This window comes from Alexandromys fortis, unplaced genomic scaffold, assembly GCF_014885135.2.
Source record: "Alexandromys fortis isolate MF-2015 unplaced genomic scaffold, M_Fortis_MF-2015_v1.1 scaffold_158, whole genome shotgun sequence".
NCBI lineage: Eukaryota > Metazoa > Chordata > Mammalia > Rodentia > Cricetidae > Alexandromys > Alexandromys fortis.
The window spans coordinates 1402654-1415143 of record NW_026068039.1 but is presented as its reverse complement, the minus strand read 5'-3'; the positions used below and the strand labels follow the sequence as shown (position 1 = coordinate 1415143).

The 12490-nt window shown below is 43.3% G+C and overlaps 1 protein-coding gene across 2 annotated transcripts in view; it reads right to left on the bottom strand.

Moving 5' to 3' along the window:
- Nucleotides 1–8665: 8665 nt before the first annotated feature.
- Nucleotides 8666–12490, bottom strand: part of Snrpg (small nuclear ribonucleoprotein polypeptide G) — a 6654-nt gene continuing 2829 nt past the window's right edge. For both annotated transcript variants that reach the window (XM_050165347.1, XM_050165348.1), the window contains 2 exons: nucleotides 11677–11801; nucleotides 8666–8865 (listed from right to left, as the gene is read on the bottom strand). In XM_050165347.1, coding sequence (XP_050021304.1) covers nucleotides 8815–8865; nucleotides 11677–11801 — 176 coding nt within the window. In that variant the 3' untranslated portion in view covers nucleotides 8666–8814. The remainder of the gene's footprint in view (nucleotides 8866–11676; nucleotides 11802–12490) is intronic.

The window sequence follows — 12490 nt, the reverse complement described above, 5'->3', positions numbered from 1 at the left end:
GGTCTACCAATAGCTACACAGCAGGGCCTGTGCTGTAGATTAAGGAAAAGGTTGGCCTTCAAATGGGTCATTGAAATCCCAACCTAGTTTACAGCTTAAAAACTTTCCCCAAAGATCAGAAAAATAGGCCAAAATGCCATATGCTCAACATTTTTCTGCTCCCAAGTGACAGATGTTGTTGAAGACAGGCTCCACAGGAAATGTTCTGGAGGCTTTGTCCCTTCGTTGTGTCTGTCCCACTGGCTGCCCTTTCACGGTGGCCTGACAAGTAGAAGCTGTAGCTGAGCATACAGCAGCAGCCTTCAACCACGGCTTGTCAGAACTACTGTGCTGTTCTAGAAGAAGCTCACACCATGTGCATGTACCATTTCCACAGCTTTTAGCTCAGGCCTTTTCTCAGATCACAAACACACATCTCAAGCCTTGGCTTGGAATGATTGAAGGTTAGAAGGCTGTCACCTGCAGCGCACATCTCTTGGGATTGTGAGGTATAGGTAAGCTCAGCTGGATGGCTGTGTGATGAACAACATTCTCATTGCCCTTCTCAGGAGTGTGAATTCTAATTGGTCTTGATAATAAAAGCCCAGAGTCAGATATTAGGAGGTGAAAGCTGAAATAGCAGAGAAACAGAGCAGCCAGCCACTAGTTCTTTGCTCTATAAATTCCTCAGACTGAATGTTGTCTCTACAAAACCTCAGACTGAATCCTGAGCTCCTGTCTCCTCCTGGCTTAGATTCCTCTTTCCACCCAGACATATCACTTCCTGTCTCCACCTCCCAAGGGCTGGGATTAAAGTTGTGAGCCACCACCACTTAACTCTGGGTCTCTTCTTTCCCAGGATGACCTTGAACTCACAGAGATCGGTTTGCCCCTGTCTTCTGAGTGCTGGGGTTAAAGGTGTGTGTCACTACTGCCTGACCTCTCTGACCTCTATGGCTAACTAGTGTGGCTAGCTCTGCACTCTGATCTTCAGGAAAGGACAGGATCTTGGCCCCTTGGGTCTGAGGATTTCGTAGAGGTAAGAACTAGTGGCTGCTTCTCTGATCCTTCAGCTTTCACCCCCAATTGCTGACTTCAGGTTTTTATTATTAAGACCAATTAGAATCCTTGTCACAGGAACCAGCACACATATTATGAAAGCCTTTTTCTACCCTTTGCAGTGACTCCCACATAATGATCATGTCAGACACAAGCAGTCACATTGTTACTTCTTGCATGTCCCTGTTCTTATCTCTCTTGGAGAGGTTCTTATTGTGCACATGGTACATGGGGGGTTTGCTCAGTTTGAATGCAGGGCCGTAGGCTATGCTGGTATTCTGAATTGCATCTCTGTTCTGGTACAACATTGTTAGAACAGCTGGGCAGTGGTGGTGCACACCTTTAACCCCAGAACTTGGAAGGCGGAGACAATCTCTGTGAGTTTGAGGCCAGACTGGTCTACAGAGTGAGATCCAGGACAGTCAGGACTGTTACACAGAGAAACCCTGTCTCAAACAAATAAACACCCAAATGATTAGAACATAGGAACACAATGGTAGGAGGAGGAGAAAAGGCTTACAAGACACGGGGACATGAAACCACAGAGGTCTGTTAAAAGAGATCCATATCTAAATTGGAGAGTTCTAAACTTTATGAGATGCCCAGACACTGATATGGGGTTCTCCTCTGTATGCTTTGAATGTTTTATTGCCATTGATTAATAAAGAAGCTGCTTTGGCCTATAGCAGGGCAGAATATAGCAAGGTGGGAAGTCCAAGAAGAGATAGAGGAGGAAAGAAGGCAGAGTCAGGGAGATGCCATGTAGCTGCCCAAGGAGAAAGATACCAGAAACTTACCACTAGAATGTTACTGGTAAACCACAGCCTTGCGATTATACACAGATTAATAGAAATGGGTTAATTTAAGATATGAGAGCTGGCTAGGAATATGCTTGAGCCACTGGCCAAACAGTGTTGTAATCAATATGGTCTTTGTGTGATTATTCAGATCTGGGTGGCTGGAAATGAAAGCACAGTGCCTGTTTACAAGTCACTGATTCAAGCCTCCTGAGTGCCGGCGTTCCCTGCACGTGCCACCTCACCTGGTCTGCTCTCTTTATCTTTAAACAGGGACCATAATCCCTATCACAGAGATAAGTTATGGTCATTACGGTGCTCAGATCCAGAGGACTAAGATAGGTGTGCACCACTGGACCTTGCCTTGAAAGAAGTGATAACATAAACCGTTGTTTTGAATTTAAATGATTTAAAATATTTATCATATATTTACAGAAAAGGAGATGCTAGAACATATGATGGTTCTCTTTTAAAATCGGAAGCTCTCCTATACTGGCCTGGTGGTTGTGACATTTATATTTCTACCAGTAGTGTAATATACTTCAATTTCTCCACATCCTCTTCAATACTTGTTATTATTCCCAATTTGTATTTATTTTTGTATTTGACTATTTCTGGTTGTAGTTTTGCATTTTTCTGAATAGTAGTTGTACTTTCGTGTCCCTTCTTATATGTTAGGGAAAATATTCAATTCTCTAGCTTGTTTTATTTTTAAAATGTGTTCACTTTAGTGAACTCACTAATAAAAACAGCACATATCTAGATTAAGGTAAACACTTAAATCCTGACATCAGGATCCCCAAAGATGTTTGCATTTCTATAGTTCCTACACTATGAACAATGATGCTAATTGTTGGTGGCGCACGCCTTTAATCCCAGCACTTGGGAGGCAGAGGCAGGCGGATCTCTGTGAGTTCGAGACCAGCCTGGTCTACAAGAGCTAGTCCCAGGACAGGCTCCAAAACCACAGAGAAACCCTGTCTTGAAAAACCAAAAAAAAAAAAAAAAAAAAAAAAAGAAAGAAAATGGGGTGAGGGTTGAGTTGTCGTGGTCTGGTACTAGCCCAGACCATACATTATTTCTCAGAACCAGAGGGGAGGCTTGGGATTAAAGACACAACTCACATGGCTTTTTCGGGAGGGAGATTCTCAATGATCCCTCATGAAATCCTAAGTTTACATCCTGAAAATTCCTTGTGTTTATTCTCCAAACAGCCTTTATGCCAAAATGTAAACTGAGGGTAAATTCATTAGCATTCTGTTTCCTAGGTAACCAGGTGAATGACTTTAGTCTCGTTCACATCTTTCTCTGCCCTCTCTGTCATATCTCCCTATCTTCCTGCTCTGTTATGTAGGCCAAATTAGCATCTTTATCCCAGGCATTCTCCAAATTACAAAGAAGGAGCAGAACAACATCCTGACCCTGGCGACAGCCTGTCTGTAAATGCTGGGTGACCACCTCTGTGTGGTAGGTGCAAACTGTGGCCTGAGATTCTGGTCGCCATACCATGTAGAAATATGAGTCAAGGCTCAATGGTTAAGAACATGACCAGAGACAACCTGGGTTCAGTTCCCAGAACCCAGATGTTGGTTTACACCCATCTGTAACCCCAGTTCAAGGGGATTCAATGTCCTTTTCTAGTTTCTGTGGTTACTTCATGCATGTAGTGCATAGACATACAGGCTGTACTAATTTTTTTATATCACAATAATACTGTTTCTCTGCTGACACAGTAAGCCAGATCAAGCCAAAGAGAAAAAGTAAAAGAACAGATTGTTTATTTGAGCAAAGCAACTTCCTGGTGAGCTCTCTAGTCCTAGAGATAGATGCCAGAGAAGTCACATACCCAAACTAAAGCAGGGAGCTTATATAGATTATAGGTGAGGGGTGATGACGTGTCGGCCATAAACTGGGTTTGTGCCCAAGTGTGGTCAAAAGTGACCACTTTAGGTGGGGACTTGGGTGGGTTGGCAACTTCAGGGGAGGAGCTGCCATGGCCACCATGAATGCAGAACTAGGCTGTTTGATGCTTTCCCTTGTTGGAGATTCTGGGTCTGGAGAGAGAAAGAGAGGAGAGAGAGAGAGAGAGAGAGAGAGAGAGAGAGAGAGAGAGAGAGAGAGAGAGAGAGAGAGAGAAATGGGGCTTTCCTGATGAAGCAGAAATGAGCAGTAGGTTTCAATTGAACATGTAGGAAATATCCATACACATCAGATAAAATAATTTAAAAGTAATGACCTGCCGTCAGCACTGCAGACAAATCTCATTAAAGTATAAAAGAGGAAAATGGGGTGGATATAGATGTGAATGTGATTATCAACTAGACACCATTTACACATGCCATAGAATATAATCCATTCTTAAATATATGAGAAAATCCTTTCATGTGGTCTGGAGAGAAGGCTCAGTGTTGTGAGATATTTGTACACTGTGTGGAGATGTGTCAATGTGATTGTCTTAATAAAAAGCTGAACGACCAATAGCTAGGCAGAAGAAGTTAGGTGGGGTTTCTGGGCAGAGAGAGGAACTCGGTTAGAATCTGCTGAGGCAGAAGCCAGCCAGACACAGTGGGAGTTTAATGTACAGATGGGGGAGTGGTAAAGAGACATGTGGAAGAGTGTAGATGAATAGATGCAGGCAGATTTGAATTATAAAAGCTAGTTGGGAACAAGCCTAGGCAAAAAACCAGATTTCATAATTAATAATAACTCTCCATGTCATTATGTGGGGACTGGCGGTCCAGAGAAAGTCTGACAAGAAAGACTAGCTACAGTTCGGTGGTCAAAGGACATGTTGCTCTGGCAGAGGACTCAGGTTTAATTTCCAGCACCCACATGGTGGCTCACAACCATCTGTAACTCCAGTTCCAGTGAATTCAGTGTTCTCTTCTGAACTCCATGGGCACTAGGCACTCATGTGGTGCACAAACATACATGTAGACAAGACGCTCCACATAAAATGAATGAATATAAAAATAAAATAACGGGATATTTTGAAAAATGTTATCATACAAATAGAATAGTAAAAAGAGCTCATCTTCACATCTCTCCAGACCTTGGGCAGGCTTCATCTGTCACCTGTGTGTTCAGAGAAGAGGCAGGGAGAACCTACGTGGGTTATAAAGGACCTTTTTTATTGAAAGGAAAACTCAGTCATGTCACCAGAAAAGCTGGTGTTTGACCCAGCTACCACACTCACTAGGACTTACTACCAAGTAAACCCACTAACTGAATAACCACACCTCAGAGGGTCAAGGTCACACCAGACAATAAAGGAAGCAACCCAGCTGCCAGTTCTGCACAGAAGAACGCCCAATATGAAAGCTGCCCAGTGCTCAGGGGTCCCAACACATCCTTTAGGGACTATATCCTTTTAAAGATTGGCAAGTGGGTTTCAGCCAGATACCTGAGGCCATGGGGAACAACACACTGTTCTGGTCACTGTTTTCTCAAGCTGGACTGAGGCACGTCCCTGAAACACAAATAAAAATCTCCCAAGTGACTTGAGTTTACATAAGGACTTTACCTCCAGCTCTGAAACGTCTGACTCCTTAAGGAGATCCTGCCTTCCTCTCCACAGTAAAGGACAGGGCAGGGGCTGGAGGGGAACAGAGTTCCAGTTCTTGGAAAGACACACAACCCAGAGACCTTGACTGACAGTAAAGGAAAAGCTAAGCTGCGGAGACTGCAGGGGATGATGACTCAATGCGTAAGCGAGGACTTACCTCTGGTGTTCAAGTATGAGGATTTACATTCAGATCTCAGGCTGCACAGGTGCCCATAACCCTATGGCTGGAGCAGCAGAGGTTGAAATTCTTACCCTAGGGCCCACCATATGCTTTCCAACTAGGATGTTGGGTCCTTTTAAAGAAACTGAACAGAGACCTGCCAGAGTCCAGCTCCTGTGGGGTTCAGGTCCTGAAGAGGAGGTGCGGGGTTGGCCAAGGGAAGGAGACCGACGTGACCTGAGGGTGTGTTGGGATGGCTGCCTGTTTATTGAAAAAAGCCTGCGCCTATTATGCTCTATAATTGCACAATATAATTGCAGACTCAGTGAGTCAGGGATGAAAGTGGCCAGCCCCCAGACAAAAGTGGTAAATTCATCAAGTATGTAAATGCCTGTTCTCAAAGGTTCATTAGTCATTGTAAGGGGCACAAGTTCCTCCTACCAGAGATAAGGAGAAAGACTGCTCTTAGCAAGCAGTAACTTTCCTCAAGCCCCTGAGGGAGTGGAGGCCCTTTTCCAGAGGCCTGATCTTGGGAAAGGACACCCTTGGGGATCAGACACTCCACTACAGTTTAAGAGCAGTTTTCCTTCCTCAAGGGGCATGGTGGTACTGCAAACACTGAGCTGTTCCCTAATTGTGTCCCTTTGTGTCTTAGTCTTACTATATGGGCCTGTTCCCTGCATATGCACTCAGAAAGGGAAGGTTCTGATGTCTTTTTTTTTAAAATTTATTTATTAATTAATTAAAGATTTCTGTCTCTTCCCCACCGCCGCCTCCCCTTTCCCTCCCCCAATCAAGTCTCCCTCCCTCGTCAGCCCAAAGAGTAATCAGGGTTCCCTGCCCTGTGGGAAGTCCAGTAAGGTGAGGACCGCGAGGGGGGCACCCACACACTGAGACAATGGGGATGTTCTATTGGGAACTCACCAAGGCCAGCTGACCTGGGTCTGAAAAAGCCTGGGTTAAAACCGGTCTCGGTGAACATAGCGGACAAGGAGGACTACTGAGACCCCAAGAACAATGGCAATGGGTTTTTGATCCTATTGCACCTATTGGTTTTGTGGGAGCCTAGGCAGTTAGGTTCTGATGTCTTGTTCTTCCTTTATACAGTATCATTCTGCTCTCTCTATACTTATTAACTGAACTCTTGCCCTTAACGGTCCAAGCTCTGGATCTGGAATGCATGCCCTTCATACTTGGGGTTAGGTGTGCCCAGTTAGCAAATCTCCACCCTTCCTTTTCTCCAGGAGGGCACAACGGGGATTCCTGTGTGCAGATATGATTCTACGGTGGCAGGGATTTTTTTTCCAAAGAATTATTTAAAGAAGCTACCATTTTATACATTTTCATCCTTCAAAGTCCTCACAAAATTTCCCAAATGAAAAAGCATAATAGAACTCCCACAACACAGTGAGAATCATTAAAGTCTGGCTACACAGGATGGCTGCCTATGTATTGAAGAACTAACGACTCTCAGTTGCCTGAATAATGGGGCTGTACTATCTACTCAACAGATGTGCAGGACAACTGTCACTGTTTCACAGCAGCTCCATCCCTGAGAGCCACAATCAAAACAAAAGTCTTGCCAGATGGCCTTGGTTGGTCTGGGAGCTCACCACTAGACCAGGCTGACCCTGAACTAGGATAGCCACCTACCTCTGCCATGCTGGCATTAAAAGCGTTCAGTACCACACTCAACCTCAACTAGATTTAGCTGAGTCCGCAGCAGCCACCTTTGATGATGGCTTGTTAGAGCCACTCTGCTGTTCCAGGAGCTCCCTGTGCACATACCATCCTTCACAGGTTTCCTTTACACACACCCAGAGGCACAAAAAAGGTCACATCTTTGCTTTAAAGACTGAGGGCTAGAATGCAGCCTCCAGTTTGTGAGGCCTGGGCTGGGTGGCATCGCCTTATAAAGGAAGGCTGTTCTTTGAAGCCTGTTCCTACTCTTCACAATTTCTCCCCACTAGCAAGGCACGATGGCACACACAATCCTAGCCCTGGGGAGGCAGAGGTAAGCTGAGTTTTGAGGCTAGCCTGGTCTACACAGCAAGTTCCAGGAGAGTCAGAGCTGCACAGTGAGACCCTGTCTCAAAGACAAAACAACAAAAGATTAAAAAAAAAAAAAAGAAATTATTGCCCACTTTATGATTAAGTCAGACATAAGTAGCGATGCTGCGTCTTGTGTTACTGCTCTTGTACTAAACTCGGGGTTATTTTACTGGGGATGGAGTGGCTCAGAGTTGGCATTTTGAACCCAAGTCCTTCATTCAGCCTGTTAAGCGACCATCCCCGGGCTACCAGTCCTGCTAAAGTATACTTGCAATGTAGCATCCTAACCTAAAATACTCAAAAACCTAAAGCTTTTCAACATTTAACATAATGCCAGAAGAAAAGAATTCGTAACTCATGTGGCTTCACTGATTACGGTCGTTGGCTCATGTATTTGAATACTTGGTCCCCAGTTGATTGGAAGGATTAGACGTGCTAACTAGAGGTAGGCTTTGCGAGTTCAAAAGCCCAGCCACTGCTCCAGCACCACGTCTGCCCATTGCCATGCTCCTTCCCATGATGGTCATAAACTCATCCTCTAAACTGTAAGCCCCCCCCAACTTTTTCCCCTATAAATTGTTTTGGTCATGGTGTTTTCCCACAGCAACATAAAAGTAACGAAGGCAGCTCATGGCATAAAATAAACACGAAACTCCTTTGTCCCAAGAATTTTGTTCCCAATTCAACCCAAATTTGAAGTCACAGGATGTCAAAGGCCCTAGAACTAATGCTTGAAAGTCATACATTTGTAGCCCATATGCTCAGTGTTACTGACTTCCTTCTTTTCTTTTTTGAGATAGGGTTTCTAAGTAGCTATAGAGCCAGTCCTGGAACTCGCTCTGTAGACAAGGCTGGCTTCAAACTCAGAGATCTGCCTGCCTCTACCTCCCAAGTGCTGGGGGATTAAAGGCGTGGGCATGTTACTGATTTCTTATCTCTTTTCATATTTTGTCAAGAAGCTTCCACTTGAGTTCATAAAACAGCTCAAGAACATCTGGTGTGAAAAGAGTAACTACTCAACTTCAACATTCAGAACACCAGAGATGCATGCACTCTGAGTATCACAAAAGTTTATTTAGCAAAAAGTTTTTTTTGTTGTTGTTTTTTTGTTTTTTAATGAAAATGTACATGACCCAATTCTACACCCAAGTCAAACAGTCCTTCGGGGAAGTATGTGGACTCCTCTGCTGAACAGCCATTGTTTAGACTCTTTCCAAAGCTTCTAACATGATGATGCTGTTTCCTCGTATGACCTAGAGAAAAGTCAGTTGAAAATAATTCATCTAAAAGACAAATAATACTTTTCTAACATGACACATCAGTGAGGCTTTTCTCAAGCCACAGGAACCAAGTTAAAGTTACTTATCTTATTCATTCATTCTCGATATAGGGTTTCTCTATAGCTTTGGAGCCTGTCCTAAACTAGCTCTGGTAGACCAGGCTGGCCTCGAACTCAGAGATCTACCTGCCTCTGCCTCCCGTGTGATGGAATTAAAGGCGTGCGCTACCACCGCCTGGCTGGGACCAAGTTAATTTTTAAATCAAGACACGAGTGAGGGGGCTGGAGAGCTGGCTCAGAGGTTAAGAGCATTGCCTGCTCTTCCAAAGGTCCTGAGTTCAATTCCCAGCAACCATATGGTGGCTCACAACCATCTGTAATGGGGTCTGGTGCCCTCTTTTGGCCCGCAGGCATACATACAGAATATTGTATACATAATAAATAAATAAATAAATATTAGGGGGCTGGAGAGATGGCTCAGAGGTTAAGAGCACTGACTGCTCTTCCAGAGGTCCTGAGTTCAATTCCCAGCAACCACATGGTGGCTCACAACCCTCTGTAATGAGATCTGGTGCCCTCTTCTGGCTAGCAAGCATACAGAGAAAACACTGCATACAAATAAATATAATCTTAAAAAAAAAAATAAATCTTAAAAAAAAAAAGAGACGAGTGAGGTATGGTGGCACACACCTTTAATCCCAGTAACTCAGAGGCAGAAGGGTCTCTCTGAGTTCCAGGCCACCCAGGGATGCACAGTGAAATACTGTTTTAAGGAAAACAAACAAAAAACAAAAGCAACACGAACAAGAAGTAAAGCACCAAGTCTCCCAGGCCTGTCAGAAGAGACTGGAACCATGATATCAGGGCTGGAAAGTAATGATTAACTTTATGAGACGTCAAGTCATTGTGACTTAGCTTTTGGGAACCAGGGTTACAGGATTGTGCCAACCGCCAGCTGTTTCTTCATCTTTAAACAGGGCCAATCAATTTTATACCCCTGAGAATAGCAATCATTATTATTATTGCACTAAGATTCTGAGGGGTAAGATTAGAGGTGTGCATCACCACACTGAGCTCTGAAATAAGCAATACCATAAGATTTTAATCTAAAATAATGTAAAAAAACATTTAAAATACATGAGTAAAATAGTAAAAGGGGCTACCTTTACCCTGCTACTACCAGCCTGAGCAAAACCAAACAGTCCAAGGGGCTGGGCACTGAGCTCAGTGGCTGAGGCCCTACTGTCACCTTAGATGTTAGAATGAAAATGGTCCTTACAGGCTCAGAGGACATGCACGGGCTTTGAGGTTTTACAAGCTCAAGCCAGGCCCAGTGTCAAGCTCTCTCCCTGTTACATATGGATCCAGATATAGAACTCTCAGTTACACACTATTGTCTGTCTATATGCTTCCTGTAATGATAATAGACTAAATCTTTGAACTGTAAGCAAGACCCAATTAAATGTTCTCCTTTAGCAGAGTTGCTGTGATCATGTTGTCTCATCAGAACAATAGAAACCCTAACTAAGATGGGGGAGTAGGGAGAGAGGATATGACTTATCACAAGAATGTCCTTGTACAAATCTAGGCGCACCACTTATGAGGACTATGGCATATAAGACATGCATGTCCTACAATTTAAATACCGTGTCTTACTGAGGAACACATAAACCTTTCTTTTGTGGCCACAGGACTACTGCTTAATGAATGTGGGAAAGTCCATGTCTAATATGAAAGCTCAGTTGCATATGGTGGCTGCTCAAACCTGTAACCCCAGCCCTTTCAGAGCTTGGAGGAGTACCCTGAGTTCCAGGCCGTACAGCCAGACCCTTATCTTACCCACCCCCTTTCTGGTTTATCTTATTTTCTGTCACCCTTATTTTACCCACCCGCCTTTCTGGTTTATCTTATTTTCTGTCATAAATGGCTGTCATAATGTTTAGCATCCATGCCAAGTATGCAAAGTAGTGGCCTGTGTGTGCTACGTAAGTAAGTATTATAACACTGAGGTACATTTGTGGGCCCCAAACCTGTATTTTTCCTGATTACTTATTTTATATTAAAGTTTTTTATTACATGAAAGTTTTGGCTGCATGTCTGGTGCCCAAGTAGGTCAGAGGAGGGCACTAGATACCCTGGAGCTGGGGTTAAGGATGGTTGGCAGCTGCAGCGTGGGCGCTAGGAATCAAAACCCAGCCCTTTGCAAGATCAACAAGTGCTCTTAAGTGCTGAGCCAGGGGCTGGAAAGTGGTTCACAATACTGGCTATCAGCACCTCCAGTTCCAGAGGATCTGACACTCTCTTCTGGCCTCCATAGGCACCAGGCAAACGCATGACACACAGATATACACACAGGCAAAACATCCATATACACCAAATAAAAATAATTAAACAAATAAAAACAGCCAAGCCATTTTGGCCAACTCCTGAAACCTGTATATTATCAACAAGATATCCTGGGGTATCATATGTGTGTTAGAGAATTTTTACTGTAATCAGATCTGGCTACGAATGGTCATGTCTTATAGGACAAAGTTCAAAAATGGTTTCCATTACTAGCTGTTTCAAGACCTATTCTGAGAAGGCTCTGCAGAGATGAGATTTTATCTAGAGGTAGCTGGAATATTATCACAGTTGAATGTGTCCATAGATAAAAGGAAATTCAGAGTCTCAATCTTTCCTTTTATTTGCCTTTCATTGGATAACTAACTTGGATTTAATCCGAGAAGTTGATAAGTGAAGTGAAGACATATTAAACAAAACCCTGACATCCACCTTTACTTACCACCATGCCGATGTTATTCTGTTGTCCACTAGTTGCCATCTCCACACACTCATCAATGACAAGATTCATAAAGGGATCAAAGCCCCGAAGTATTCCTTGTACATGTCTGCCACCATTTAACTTCACTGTAAGAGGAAAAGTGTCAAAAAAGCCCTTAACTGTCAACCATCCATCACATATCAGGGAGGAAAAGAAAAGTTGTTGGAATGTGTGACCACTACCCCATACCCTTACTATCTGCCCAACACCAGCCTAATGTTTTAGTTCTTCCTTTCCTACATTTTAGCCTTTAGGACCTATGAAGTCATTACATGTGATGTCTCATGACTATAATCCCAACACTTGGCATAACGAAGGAGGGCTGATTCACAAGGAGTCTGAGACCACACAGTAAGACCCTGTGTCAATGACTCCCCACCGACAAAGCTTCCCCAATATACATAAGTAAAGACCTATTATCTTTACACAAAGGAACCAAAATTCCAAATAGCAGGGTTCAAGGTTAAGAGCTGTTGTATTGTAGATTAGAGAATTAAATGAAGGTTAAAACCCCTGTATTTTAAAATTTCAATATACTTCATGCATGGGTCAGGTAAAGGCTGTATTTTCTACATATTCACAAAAAACAGCAATTGCTGCTTGCCTGATATCCTTGGTAGCTTGTTTAAAGAAAAAACAGTTGATAAAGTTTCAAATATCACAACATTGGCAACTAACTCCCAATTCTGATGCCAGGGAGGCACAGATGATATAAAGTATTAGGTATTGGCAATTGGAAATTAGGCAAAAAAAAAAAAAAAAAAAAAAAAAAAAA